The following is a 16,268-nucleotide window of genomic DNA, read 5'->3' as shown; positions in this document are numbered from 1 at the left end:
CATTTGTATGAACTCCTCCTCCTGCTCCTCCTCCTGCTCAGTTTAACACCCACGTTTATACAAACTCCTCCTGCTCCTCCTCCTGCTCAGTTTAACACCCACGTTTATACAAACTCCTCCTGCTCCTCCTCCTGCTCCTCCTCCTGCTCAGTTTAACATCCACATTTGTATGAACTCCTCCTCCTGCTCCTCCTCCTGCTCAGTTTAACACCCACGTTTATACGAACTCCTCCTCATGCTCCTCCTGCTCAGTTTAACATCCAGGTTTATACGAACTCCTCCTCCTGCTCAGTTCAACATCAACGATTATATGAACTCCTCCTCCTTCTCCTCCTCCTGCTCAGTTCAACATCCATGTTTACACCAATGCATGAGACCAGTTTTATTATTGATCTGTTTCATCTGATTCATCATTCTGTCAATGAACAGCCCTCCCCCTCTTTCTTCCCCGACACTTCCTTCTCTTCCTCCTCCTCCTCTTTCTTCCCCTCCCCCTCTTACTTCCCTCCTCCTCTTCCCCCTCTTTCTTCCCCTCCACTTCCTTCTTTTCCTCCTTCTCTTTCTTCCCCTTCCCCTATTCCTCCTCCTGGTCCCGTCACCCTCTTCTTCTTCCTCGCCCCCTCCTCCCCCTCGCCCTCCTCCTCTTATCCTCCCCCTCCTCCTCGGTCTCTCGCTGATCTCCGCTCAGTTGTCGGCTCCTCTCGGTCTCTCTCGTGCCTCATCGGTATTCTTTGGCAATCCTCGGCGCTCGCGCCCCATCCAGCAGCAGCAGCAGCAGCAGCAGGGCGCGCGCCTTTAAGGAGAGAGAAGGCATCTGCAGAGCTCGAGCTGTGAGCGGACCTGGACCGACGCCATGAGCTCGTGCCGTGTGTGATGGACGTGATGATTCGGTAGAACCGGAGCCGTGGATGCTGTGAGGTCGCGTGCGGAGCCTGAAAACATGAAGCTGCTGTTTGTGGTGACGCTCTTATGGCGCGAGGCGCTGTGCGGGTCCCCGAGCGTCCAGATAGGTACAGTCTTCTTCTCTGTCATCATCCTCACCCTCCTCATCTGTACCTGTTCATCCCTTCATCGGTGTGAGAGGATTATCCTCACTGTCCGGCCCGGTCCCAGTCTCGGTCCCAGTCCTCCTCTTCCTCCTCCTCCTCCTCCACCCCGCTGCGGGCCTCCTTCCTCCCGCTCAGAGGCCTCCTGCCTGCTGCTGCAGTGTTCTAATTATGTCAACATTTTCATCTTTTATATTTGTGCATGTGCTTATGTGCGCGTGCTTCTTACTGGCAGCGCAGTGTGTGGCCTGCGCGCGCGCGCGCGCATATGTTTGTCTTGAATGTGTAACCTGGTCAACAGCTGCACAGGTAGACCTGATCCGAATGTGCTCCGGTCATGGTCCGGTCTCGAGGCTCCTGAGCTCCGTCCCTGTGCAGACGTGAAGGTGTACAAGTCTAACGACCCTGAGAGGACGAGGTTCAGCCTCGTGCCACATTATATTTAATATATATTTATATCTTTATGTTATAATGAGACACATGCCCCCCCCCCCACACACACACACACACACACACACACTCACATAGATATTCATCAGCTCTTTTTGTGTTTTTATGAAGTATTCCACATTAAAGGTGTCGACATATTAAAGGCTCATTTGCAGCATTGTTTTGCACTCTGCAGGTCGGTCGGCGTGTCGGCCGGCTCTTGGCTCTTGGTGGCCGTGATGCTGTCATGTTTATTAAGACCTGAAAACCCAAACATGGCGTCTTCAGTCGAACAAGAACGGCTCGCCTGGTGGTAACACCAGATAAGTTTACAGCTTCAGGCTCCAGTCCCCTCTGTGGCCACTGAGCATGTGCAGTAGTGTTCCTAACACCGACCCAAATACTTTGCATGATAGTGTATCACTATACTCGTTTCAAGACTTTAGACTTAGTCTTCAAAATTCCTCAGGTGTCTGTTGTTGATCTGAAGATGGAGGATTTGTTAGTTTTAGTTTTTGCCGTTCAAGTTGGAGAACGTGAATGTATTTTATTACAACAAACATGAACGACTCAAATACTCTGTTGAGCTGATTGGAGGAAGAGATCTTAAAATCTAGATTTAATAATATTTAGCTTCTTAATCGACGGATGTTCAACCTTCATTTCATGTGAAAACATTTGTTGCTCCTCTTTGTTAGGCAGTCTGGCGCCAGACCGCCGCTGTCAGGCACCGCCGCTGTCAGGACGGAAACAAACAAAAACTTTCTAAATAGAATTGGGTTGCACTTCTGGTTTAGCGGTCATTCGTTCACTTTGGTCCGAAACTCTAGTCTGAGGAATGCACGCAATAAAAAAAAAAAAAAATGGGTGTGATCGGACGCTGGTGCTTATTTTTTTATAATCATGGCTAGTCACTACTGGTTTAAGCGTTTCAGTCATTCAGTCATTCATTTCTATTTATTGATTACTGAACATGGTATTTTATTTACACTTGCTATTGATTGATTTAGACGGGTGATGAACAGGAGAGAGTGAGATGCTCAGTGAGTCTGCTGTTGGAGCTTCAGGCTCTCTTCTTAAAAACATCTCATTCAGAATTCCCTCTTTAAATATTATAGAACAGCATATAAATGCAATTAGCTCAATTTAATATTTTATAGGACAAAATAAACATTTATGTCTACTTGCTTTGCAAAAGTGAAGGAGCTTAAAGCCAACAGCCCATTTTAATGTGAAGCAGTGTTGGCACACAGCCACAGCTTCTCCTAAAGCGAGGCTGATAAGCCTCTTCACTGTTATAACTTTTTGATATATATTACCTCATCTTTTCACATTCTGTGGTCATATTTGATCTCTTATGGTGTGTACACACTTTAGACTGTACTGCACTATTGGCTGAAACCTCTGTATATAGTTGAACTTATATTTACTATAACTGTTGTTTTAGCTTATCTTGTGCATTTTAATTTTATATTCTTACTCATCCCCATCCTTCAATATTTGGCTTTTTTTGTCATTCAAGTTTTTATTTCATTTTTGTGCAAGTCAAACATATAAAAACTGTGTGCAGCACAGTGGCTTAGCTCGGTGGGACTGAGGATGAGGAGCCCAGGTTGGATAAATCCAGTAGGACAGGGGTAGATGGTGGTAGACCAGGGTCAGACAAGGAAGCAGCTCAGGTGGATGTTGGCTGCATTGCACCTTGTCACCTGCAACAAGTGAATGATGCATTTACGAAAGGCAGAAAAACTGGTACAAGTAATGTCCACTTGGTAGACGAACTTAAATCAAGCAGCACAGCAAAGTCTTTCCCTGCTGTTTAAATGTGAAAACAGTTCGTTTGAGTGAACGGCCTGAAGGCCAGTAAAACGTATCTTTAAAACTTCAATCCTTTTAGACCACAAATAACTAAGCTGACCTGTAAAGCTTCTTTACGAAACGTTTAATAAAGCCGAGTAAACCGTGCGCTTACAGAAAAAAAGCTTGTCATCCATGAAAACAGACTTACACTGCTAACGTAGCTAAAGGTAGCCACCTTTCGCCTTAGTGGCCTGAGAGCAGCGCTCTGCAGCCAGACCCCTCTCCCTCTTTGTGGACCTGGATCATATAACAGCGAGGAGTGCGTCCATGAATAGATGTGGTTTAATCATTGATCACAGTTCTTCACTGATCACAGTTCTTGTATCCTTGAAATGACAAGTGTCCAAACCCCCCAGTTTATCCACAGGGGTGCCTCAAGGGTCAGTGCTTGGTCCCCTTCTCTTTTCAATATATACCACCTCACTTGGTGCAATCACACACTCCCATGGTTTCTCATCCCATTGCTATGCGGACGATACCCAGCTCTTCCTGTCATTCCTACCAGAGGACACTACAGCCTCGGCACGGATCTCATCATGTCTTGCCGATATCTCTAAATGGATGACAGAACCCCACATGGTTGGTTCTTAATCTAGCTGAGCAGGTCTTTATCTACGTGGTTGGGTCTTTATCTACCTGCATTGGTCTTTTTCTACCTGGTTGGGTCTTAATCTACCTGAGCAGGTCTTTATCTACCTGCTTTGGTCTTTTTCTACCTGGCTGGGTCTTAATCTACTTGAGCAGGTCTTTATTTACCTGGTTGGGTCTTAATCTACCTAGGCAGGTCTTCCCCAGATCTACCCAGGTATCCCGCCTTAGCAGAGCCAGTAAATGTGAAATTCTGACAGTGGTGGTTTAGACGCTGCAGACTTTGAGCTACCGGGGCGATGGTGGAGGGCCTGAAGCAGGCCCGGACTGCAGCTTGACTCACATTCACTTTCAGGTGATTTTTTTTTACATCAGCTGTAGATGCTGACGTTGGTCAGTCCTCTGCAGGCAGAGTAGACCTGACAGCGGACTATTTGTTGAGGAGATCAAAGTTCCTCACACCTGATGAAGGTCCTCCTGCTCCTGTGGTCTGTGATGGTCTGAATCCTCACGTCTTTGGGGTTGGCCAAGGCACTCCTAAGCTCGGCACCTGAAGCATGCTTAGCAGTTAGCCAGGTAATGTCAGGGTTAACTCTGAGTTTCAGTACTATGACGGTGTTTCACTTCTTTCCTTCTACTTCTCATGTAATAGTTTGTTCTAAGTTCTGTTCATGTTTGTGATTAGTCATAGGCTGAAAACTCTGCCCCTTTATGTAAAGCACTCATGGTTAGATCAGGAAACTGTGTTGACTCACTGAGTTGATAACCAGTACTGTGCTGCACTCGCCTGTACAGTAAAATCTATCATTTCCACTAAATGAGCAGTTATAACTTTCAATCAATATTCATTCATTTATCAATTAATTATAGGAAAAACTGGTCGTGGAGATGAAAACAGAGCTTCTGCTGTTTCTGTGGCTTTGAGAAGTTTGGCTCTTTTTGTTCTGCTTTTTAATCAGGGGAACAATACAGGGATGGCACGGCCTCCTGAGATAACAAGCTTTGTTTTTAAAATATGAATCAGTGTGTTTTCTGACCTGTGTGTGCGTCTGTGTTTGCAGACATAATTATCAGCTAAATTTAAAAGATTGGAACAAACAAAAACTTCATTTTCTTACTCATAGTGTTCGTGACATGTTGTACATCATTATTTTACATCTTTTCGTGATGCTTTTGTTTATTATTATATTTCAGACAGTGTTTCACTTTGTGTTTCTGTCCTGCTCCTGTTGTGACATTGCCCTTGTGCACAAAACTGGGAGCAAAAAGGAATGTTTTTTTTTTTTGGTTTGTGGTGGAGAGATGTAATTGGTCAGCACAGAGCCCTGACCTCGACCTCCTCCAGCACCTTTAGAATGAACTGGAACAGAAACTGTGAGCTCACTGATTGTGCTGCAGCTGCAGCCAGACTCAGACTCTGAGTAATCAACTTAACATGACCGAGTGCTGTGTTCACCTGTCCACATACTTTTGGCCATCTAGTGTATATATCAGATTTTTAAGCTAACCTTACAAAAACAAACTTGGCAAAATATCCAAATAATAATGTTAAATGTGGACCTCAGGATTGAGCTTTTTTACAACAATCTGTGAGGGAGAGACAGAAATTAAAACATACGATGAGATGATGCATGACTGTAAATTGTAGGAACAAACTGTAAAATGTAGGAGACAAACTGCAGAAGACAAATTGAACTGTAGAAGACTGTCGGTGAGGAACTGTAAACTGAAGAAGACAAACCATAAACTATAAGTGACAAAACAATAAACTGTTGATTATTAGCTGTAAACAAACTGTAAACTGTAGGGGACAAATAGTAGAAGACAAACTGTAAACTGTAGAAGACAAACTGTAGGAGACAAACTGTAGGAGACAAACTGTAGAAGACAAACTGTAGGAGACAAACTGTAAACTGTAGAAGACAAACTGTAAACTGTAGGAGAGAAATAGTAGAAGACAAACTGTAAACTGTAGAAGACAAACTGTAGAAGACAAACTGTAGGAGACAAATAGTAGAAGACAAACTGTAAACTGTAGGACACAAACTGTAAACTGTAGGAGACAAATAGTAGAAGACAAACTGTAAACTGTAGGAGACAAACTGTAAACTGTAGGAGACAAATAGTAGAAGACAAACTGTAAACTGTAGGAGACAAATAGTAGAAGACAAACTGTAAACGGTTGAAGACAAACTGTAGAAGACACACTGTAGGAGACAAACTGTAAACTGGAGGAGACAAACTTTAGAAGACAAACTGTAAACTGTAGGGGACAAACTGTAAACGGTAGAAGACAAACTGTAAACTGTAGAAGACAAACTGTAGGAGACAAACTGTAAACTGTAGAAGACAAATAGTAGAAGACAAACTGTAAACTGTAGAACACAAACTGTAAACTGTAGAACAAACTGTAAACTGTAGAAGACAAATAGTAGAAGACAAACTGTAAACTGTAGAAGACAAACTGTAAACGGTAGGAGACAAACTGTGAACAGTAGAAGACAAACTGTAAACTGTAGAAGACAAACTGAAGAAGACGTAGGGGACAAACTGTAGGAGACAAACTGTAAACTGCAGGGGACAAACTGTAGGAGACAAACTGTAAACTGTAGGGGACAAACTGTAGGAGACAAACTGTAAACTGTAGGGGACAACCAGTAGAAGACAAACTGTAGGAGACAAACTGTAAACAGTAGGGGACAAACAGTTGAAGACAAACTGTAGAAGACAAACAGTAGAAGACAAACTGTAAACTGTAGGAGACAAACTGTAAATGGTAGAAGACAAACTGTAGAACAAACTGTAAACTGTAGGGGACAAACTGTAGGAGACAAACTGTAGAACAAACTGTAAACTGTAGGGGACAAACTGTAGGAGACAAACTGTAAACTGTAGAAGACAAACTGTAGACTGTAGGGGACAAACAGTAGAAGACAAACTGTAGGAGACAAACTGTAGGAGACAAACAGTAGAAGACAAACTGTAGGAGACAAACAGTAGGAGACAAACTGTAGGAGACAAACAGTAGGAGACAAACTGTAGGAGACAAACAGTAGGAGACAAACAGTAGAAGACAAACTGTAGAAGACAAACTGTAAACTGTAGGAGACAAACTGTAAATGGTAGAAGACAAACTGTAGAACAAACTGTAAACTGTAGGGGACAAACTGTAGGAGACAAACTGTAGAACAAACTGTAAACTGTAGGGGACAAACTGTAGGAGACAAACTGTAAACTGTAGAAGACAAACTGTAGACTGTAGGGGACAAACAGTAGACTGTAGGGGACAAACAGTAGAAGACAAACTGTAGGAGACAAACTGTAGGAGACAAACAGTAGAAGACAAACTGTAGGAGACAAACAGTAGGAGACAAACTGTAGGAGACAAACAGTAGGAGACAAACTGTAGGAGACAAACTGTAGGAGACAAACAGTAGGAGACAAACTGTAGGAGACAAACAGTAGGAGACAAACAGTAGAAGACAAACTGTAAACTGTGAACTGAGCCGAGATCGCAGAGCTGAATATCTGAGCGGAGGCTGTGCTGTTCAACCTGAAGTGGATTATAAAGTGTGTGGGAGCTCTGAGTGTTTAAATAGCTTCAGATGTTCTGAGTGGACGAGGTGGGTGTGTGTTTGTATGTGTATATTCGTGTGTGTAGGTGTTTATGTGTGTTTGTGTGTATATGTGTGTGTATGTGTACGTATGAAAAACATTTAACCTTTTATTTGTTGTGTTTTGACAGATTATTTGCTGTAGTTGTGGTCAGAGGGATGAACTGCAGTGAGTTTTATGTGTTAGTGATGTATGTTGAGTTTTCAGTGTCATCAAGCTGGCTCTCTTTTAACCTGGATAGATCGCCATGGTAACTTTTGCACACCTGACCTGGTCGTGATGAAGTTATTTTCAGAGTTTAGGACTTAAATGTGCTCTAAATACGACCCCCTCACAGATTTCTCTCCTGACGAGACTTTGGTAGGTTTGTTTCTTAATTTTTGTTGTTGGTATGTTTTATATGGATGTTTGGCTAATATAAAATGCTGATTATGTTGTTTTTTCATTTAATTAAATACAACAGTTTTAAAAATTGCCATATGAGGGACAACATTACTGTTTTGATGAATTAAGGTGCAAAAGACGAAGACTTGCTTTGACAACGGGTTACGATATACCTGAAGATAAAAAGTATTAAGAGTTGTGTGAGCAGAAAAAGAAAAGAAATGTAAAACAAAGAAGCTAGAGCCAAAAAACAAGAGATACAGAAAAATGAGTGGTCAGAGTTAGAGAGGAGATAAAGGAAAATTAGCAGTAAATGGTAAATAGACTACTTATAATGATGAACAGAGTACTTATACAGTTCTTTTCTAGACTTCTGTTCTGACAACTCTAAGCACTTTTACATTTCATGTCACATTCACCCTTTCACACTCACATTCACACACTGATAGCAGAGGCTGCTATGGAAAGTGCCAACCTCCAATCAGGATCTTATTGACACACATTCATACACTGAACCGGTTTACAGTCCCTGTCTTCAGACTGAAAGCAGCCTTGAAAGGAGCCACTGTGATATCCTCACTGAGTTAATGGCTGATTATTAGAAGTGTCCTTGTTTCTGATGGCAGACGCTCGGCGAGCATGTGAAGACTTGTCACTCACTGAGCTAATACCCCCCCCCCCCCCCCTGAAGCCTCAGCCGCTGCGCTCAGGGCCAAAGATCGAGTGTGTTGAAATATGACCTCATTCTGCCAAATCCACCACGAGTGCTGCCGCTCAGCTGAGGTACAATTTTTTAAATTGATATTGATTCATTCTTCCCTGGCATTCCCCGTTTGATCATGAGCGAAACGATCAAACAGAATGGTTCTCACTGATCGGAAGATTATCGTCACATGAATGTCTCTGTCAGGGACTCTGCAGTTCTTTAAAAAATAAATCATAAATAGACACATCATGAAACATGTCTGTGTTTTCCCCGATCCTTCACGCTGACTGATCTCTCCAGATGTGCAGCTGGACACAGACGGCCTGTGGAAGCAGTCAGGCAGTTTGTCTTCAGGCAGCAGATGAGCCTGCAGGTCTGACAGAGAGAAGGACCAAGCATCTGTATGTCTTTAGATAAAGAACAAGAACAGGACTCATGGGAACAAGAGAAACATAAAGGAACCTCTCTGAATTCCTCCAGGTGGCACTGTGCAGACCCTAACACTAATCCCCCCGCAGGAGCCAAGAGATGAATGGCGTGTGTGTGTGTTTGCGCGCTCTCTCTCTGTATAGATATACTGTATAGTAGTAAAAGTAAAAAATGTTTCAGGCTGTGTTCCTCTGCAGGAAAACACCTGTATCATCGAACAGGTGTTGGTTTGCAGGTCGACTCATTAACATCGTTAAGCTGTTTAAGAAGCACAGACTGTCAGCTTACATGACAGATGCTGAATATCAAACCCACATGTAAGCATCATACATCAAATATAACTGACTCAGGCCTGCAGAGCATCAATCATAACCCCCCCAACCCCTCCATCACCCCCCTCGCTGAGTGTTTACCTGTGACTGTCCTCGTGATCTAATTAACTATCTCTGAGTTTGATTTCAATGTAATTATGCTTTATTGGCATGATAGTCAAGACAATATTTCCAAACATCAACAATGTATCACATACAACACTTGATAACAATAAATACAACAACGTACAATAATATGATAATATTAAATATATTACATTATTGTGTCTCTCTCTGTCTCAGGTGGGTTGTTCCCTCGGGGGGCTGATCAGGAGTACAGTGCTTTCAGAGTGGGGATGGTTCAGTTTGGGATGACGGACTTCAGACTCACTCCTCACATCGATAATCTGGAGGTGGCCAACAGCTTTGCAGTCACTAACTGCTGTAAGTATCACCTTTAGTCATGTGACTGTTACTGAACACAGGTACAGGTGATGTGATGTAGCTGTAGTATACCTTTATGTCTTTCTATAAGAATCAGTAGCATGGAGACAGTTTTACATTTATATTTTTAATCTGATCTCATGATAAGAAAGGAATCACTCCGTCTGTCTGTCTAACTGTCTGTCTGTCTTATTGTCTGACTGACCGTCATACTGTCATACTCTCTATCTCTTTAGTCTTCTGTGTTGGTGTCTCTCAGCTGGTTCCTCCTGATGTTAAAATCTTAATAGTAGTTTATATAAACATGACTTCAGCGTATTATAAACATGACTTCAGTGTATTATAAACATGACTTCAGCGCATTCTAAACATGACTTCAACGTATTATAAACATGACTTCAGTGTATTATAAACATGACCAGCACATTATAAACATGACTTCAGTGTATTATAAACATGACTTCAGTGTATTATAAACATGACTTCAGTATATTATAAACATGACCAGCGCATTATAAACATGACTTCAGTTTATGATAAACGTGACTTCAGCGTATTATAAACATGACTTCAGCGTATGATAAACATGACTTCAGTTTATGATAAACATGACTTCAGTGTATTATAAACATGACCAGCGCATTATAAACGTGACTTCAGCGTATTATAAACGTTACTTCAGTGTATTATAAACGTGACATCAGTTTATTATAAACATGACTTCAGCGTATTATAAACATGACTTCAGTGTATTATAAACATGACTTCAGCGCATTCTAAACATGACTTCAGTGTATTATAAACATGACCAGCGCATTATAAACATGACTTCAGTGTATTATAAACATGACTTCAGTTTATTATAAACATGACTTCAGTGTATTATAAACATGACCAGCGCATTATAAACATGACTTCAGTTTATGATAAACGTGACTTCAGCGTATTATAAACATGACTTCAGTTTATGATAAACATGACTTCGGCGTATGATAAACATGACTTCAGTTTATGATAAACAAGACCTCAGTGTATTATAAACATGACCAGCGCATTATAAACGTGACTTCAGTTTATTATAAACATGACTTCAGAGCATTCTAAACATGACTTCAGTTTATTATAAACATGACCAGCGCATTATAAACATGACTTCAGTGTATTATAAACATGACTTCAGCGTATTATAAACGTGACTTCAGTGTATTATAAACGTGACTTCAGCGTATTATAAACATGACCAGCGCATTATAGACATGACTTCGGTGTATTATAAACGTGACTTCAATGTATTATAAACATGACTTCAGTTTATTATAAACATGACTTCAGCGTATTATAAACATGACCAGCGCATTATAAACATGACTTCAGTTTATTATAAACATGACTTTAGTATATTATAAACATGACCAGCGCATTATAAACATGACTTCAGCGTATTATAAACGTGACTTCAGTGTATTATAAATATGACTTCAGTGTATTATAGACATGACCAGTGCATTATAAACATGACTTCAGTGTATTATAAACATGACCAGCGTATTAGAAACGTGACTTCAGTGTATTATAAACATGACTTTAGTGTATTATAAACATGACCAGCGCATTATAAACATGACTTCAGCGTATTATAAACGTGACTTCAGTGTATTATAAACATGATTTCAGTGTATTATAAACATGACCAGTGCATTATAAACATGACTTCAGTTTATTATAAACATGACTCAGCGTATTATAAACGTGACTTCAGTGTATTATAAACATGACTTCAGTGTATTATAAACATGACCAGCGCATTATAAACATGACTTCAGTGTATTATAAACATGACCAGCGCATTATAAACGTGACCTTAGTGTATTATAAGCATGACTTCAGCGTATTATAAACGTGACTTCAGTGTATTATAAACATGACTTCAGTTTATTATAAACGTGACTTCAGTGTATTATAAACATGACTTCAGTTTATTATAAACGTGACTTCAGCGTATTATAAACATGACTTCAGTGTATTATAAACATGACTTCAGCGTATTATAAACATGACCAGCGCATTATAAACATGACATTAGTTTATTATAAACATGACTTTAGTGTATTATAAACATGACCAGCGCATTATAAACATGACTTGTTTATTATAAACATGACCAGCGCATTATAAACATGACTTCAGCGTATTATAAACGTGACTTCAGCGTATTATAAACATGACTTCAGTTTATGATAAACGTGACTTCAGTGTATTATAAACGTGACTTCAGCGTATTATAAATATGACTTTAGTGTATTATAAACATGACTTCAGTTTATGATAAACGTGACTTCAGTGTATTATAAACATGACTTCAGCGTATTATAAACATGACTTCAATTTATGATAAACGTGACTTCAGTGTATTATAAACATGACCAGCGCATTATAAACATGACTTGTTTATTATAAACATGACCAGCGCATTATAAACATGACTTCAGCGTATTATAAACGTGACTTCAGCGTATTATAAACATGACTTCAGTTTATGATAAACGTGACTTCAGTGTATTATAAACGTGACTTCAGCGTATTATAAATATGACTTTAGTGTATTATAAACATGACTTCAGTTTATGATAAACGTGACTTCAGTGTATTATAAACATGACTTCAGCGTATTATAAACATGACTTCAATTTATGATAAACGTGACTTCAGTGTATTATAAACATGACTTCAGCGTATTATAAACATGACTTTAGTGTATTATAAACATGACTTCAGCGTATTATAAACGTGACTTCAGTGTATTATAAACATGACTTCAGTTTATGATAAACGTGACTTCAGTTTATTATAAACGTGACTTCAGTGTATTATAAACATGAGTTCAGTATATTATAAACATGACCAGCGCATTATAAACATGACTTCAGTTTATGATAAACGTGACTTCAGTGTATTATAAACGTGACTTCAGCGTATTATAAACGTGACTTCAGTTTATTATAAACATGACTTCAGCGTATTATAAACATGACCAGCGCATTATAAACATGACTTCAGTTTATTATAAACATGACTTTAGTGTATTATAAACATGACCAGCGCATTATAAACATGACCAGCGCATTATAAACATGACTTCAGCGTATTATAAACGTGACTTCAGTGTATTATAAACATGACTTCAGTGTATTATAAACATGATCAGTGCATTATAAACATGACTTCAGTGTACTATAAACATGACTTTAGTGTATTATAAACATGACCAGCGCATTATAAACATGACTTCAGCGTATTATAAACGTGACTTCAATGTATTATAAACATGACTTCAGTGTATTATAAACATGACCAGCGCATTATAAACATGACTTCAGTTTATTATAAACATGACTTCAGCGTATTATAAACATGACCAGCGCATTATAAACATGACCTCAGTGTATTATAAACATGACTTTAGTGTATTATAAACATGACCAGCGCATTATAAACATGACTTGTTCATTATAAACATGACCGGCGCATTTTAAACATGACTTCAGCGTATTATAAACGTGACTTCAGTGTATTATAAACATGACTTCAGTGTATTATAAACATGACCAGTGCATTATAAACATGACTGCAGTTTATTATAAACATGACTTCAGCGTATTATAAACGTGACTTCAGTGTATTATAAACATGACTTTAGTGTATTATAAACATGACCAGCGCATTATAAACATGACTTCAGCGTATTATAAACGTGACTTCAGTGTATTATAAACATGACTTCAGTGTATTATAAACATGACCAGCGCATTATAAACATGACTTCAGTGTATTATAAACATGACCAGCGCATTATAAACGTGACCTTAGTGTATTATAAGCATGACTTCAGTTTATTATAAACATGACCAGCGCATTATAAACATGACTTCAGTTTATGATAAACGTGACTTCAGTGTATTATAAACGTGACTTCAGCGTATTATAAACGTGACTTCAGTTTATTATAAACATGACTTTAGTGTATTATAAACATGACCAGCGCATTATAAACATGACCAGCGTATTATAAACGTGACTTCAGTGTATTATAAACATGACTTCAGTGTATTATAAACATGATCAGTGCATTATAAACGTGACTTCAGTGTATTATAAACATGACTTCAGTGTATTATAAACATGATCAGTGTATTATAAACATGACTTCAGTGTACTATAAACATGACTTTAGTGTATTATAAACATGACCAGCGCATTATAAACATGACTTCAGCGTATTATAAACGTGACTTCAATGTATTATAAACATGACTTCAGTGTATTATAAACATGACCAGCGCATTATAAACATGACTTCAGTTTATTCTAAACATGACTTCAGCGTATTATAAACATGACCAGCGCATTATAAACATGACCTCAGTGTATTATAAACATGACTTTAGTGTATTATAAACATGACCAGCGCATTATAAACATGACTTGTTCATTATAAACATGACCGGCGCATTTTAAACATGACTTCAGCGTATTATAAACGTGACTTCAGTGTATTATAAACATGACTTCAGTGTATTATAAACATGACCAGTGCATTATAAACATGACTGCAGTTTATTATAAACATGACTTCAGCGTATTATAAACGTGACTTCAGTGTATTATAAACATGACTTCAGTGTATTATAAACATGACCAGCGCATTATAAACATGACTTCAGTGTATTATAAACATGACCAGCGCATTATAAACGTGACCTTAGTGTATTATAAGCATGACTTCAGCGTATTATAAACATGACCAGCGCATTATAAACATGATTTCAGTTTATTATAAACATGACTTTAGTGTATTATAAACATGACCAGCGCATTATTAACATGACTTCAGTTTATTATAAACATGACTTCAGCGTATTATAAACGTGACTTCAGTGTATTATAAACATGACTTCAGTTTATTATAAACGTGACTTCAGTGTATTATAAACATGACTTCAGTTTATTATAAACGTGACTTCAGCGTATTATAAACATGACTTCAGTGTATTATAAACATGACTTCAGCGTATTATAAACATGACCAGCGCATTATAAACATGACATTAGTTTATTATAAACATGACTTTAGTGTATTATAAACATGACCAGCGCATTATAAACATGACTTGTTTATTATAAACATGACCAGCGCATTATAAACATGACTTCAGCGTATTATAAACGTGACTTCAGCGTATTATAAACATGACTTCAGTTTATGATAAACGTGACTTCAGTGTATTATAAACATGACTTCAGCGTATTATAAACATGACTTCAATTTATGATAAACGTGACTTCAGTGTATTATAAACATGACTTCAGCGTATTATAAACATGACTTTAGTGTATTATAAACATGACTTCAGCGTATTATAAACGTGACTTCAGTGTATTATAAACATGACTTTAGTGTATTATAAACATGACCAGCGCATTATAAACATGACTTCAGCGTATTATAAACGTGACTTCAGTGTATCATAAACATGACTTCGGTGTATTATAAACGTGACTTCAGCGTATTATAAACATGACCAGCGCATTATAAACATGACTGCAGTTTATTATAAACATGACTTCAGCGTATTATAAACGTGACTTCAGTGTATTATAAACATGACTTTAGTGTATTATAAACATGACCAGCGCATTATAAACATGACTTCAGCGTATTATAAACGTGACTTCAGTGTATTATAAACATGACCAGTGCATTATAAACATGACTGCAGTTTATTATAAACATGACTTCAGCGTATTATAAACGTGACTTCAGTGTATTATAAACATGACTTTAGTGTATTATAAACATGACCAGCGCATTATAAACATGACTTCAGCGTATTATAAACGTGACTTCAGTGTATCATAAACATGACTTCGGTGTATTATAAACATGACTTTAGTGTATTATAAACATGACCAGCGCATTATAAACATGACTTCAGCGTATTATAAACATGACTTCAGCGTATTATAAACATGACTTCGGTGTATTATAAACGTGACTTCAGTGTATTATGAACATGACTTCAGCGTATTATAAACATGACTTCAGCGTATTATAAACATGACTTCAGTTTATGATAAACGTGACTTCAGTGTATTATAAACGTGACTTCAGTGTATTATAAATATGACTTTAGTGTATTATAAACATGACTTCAGTTTATGATAAACGTGACTTCAGTGTATTATAAACATGACTTCAGCGTATTATAAACATGACTTTAGTGTATTATAAACATGACTTCAGCGTATTATAAACATGACCTCAGTTTATGATAAACATGACTTCAGCGTATTATAAACGTGACTTCAGTGTATTATAAACATGACTTCAGTTTATGATAAACGTGACTTCAGTTTATTATAAACGTGACTTCAGTGTATTATAAACATGACTTCAGC

The 16,268-nt window shown here is 38.4% G+C and overlaps 1 protein-coding gene across 4 annotated transcripts in view; it reads left to right on the top strand.

Moving 5' to 3' along the window:
- Nucleotides 1-712: 712 nt before the first annotated feature.
- The window catches only part of LOC138604883 (glutamate receptor 2-like), a 78,635-nt gene continuing 63,079 nt past the window's right edge, over nt 713-16,268 (top strand). For all 4 annotated transcript variants that reach the window (XM_069676918.1, XM_069676916.1, XM_069676915.1 and 1 more), the window contains exons 1-2: nt 713-1,010; nt 9,672-9,812. In XM_069676918.1, the coding sequence (XP_069533019.1) occupies nt 941-1,010; nt 9,672-9,812 (211 nt within the window). In that variant the 5' untranslated portion in view covers nt 713-940. The remainder of the gene's footprint in view (nt 1,011-9,671; nt 9,813-16,268) is intronic.

This window comes from Semicossyphus pulcher, unplaced genomic scaffold (genome assembly GCF_022749685.1).
Source record: "Semicossyphus pulcher isolate SPU_LCO1_2020_fin unplaced genomic scaffold, fSemPul1.0.p SCAF_27, whole genome shotgun sequence".
NCBI lineage: Eukaryota > Metazoa > Chordata > Actinopteri > Labriformes > Labridae > Semicossyphus > Semicossyphus pulcher.
The sequence above is the reverse complement of the archived record's forward strand: the minus strand, read 5'-3'. Positions and strand labels throughout refer to the sequence as shown.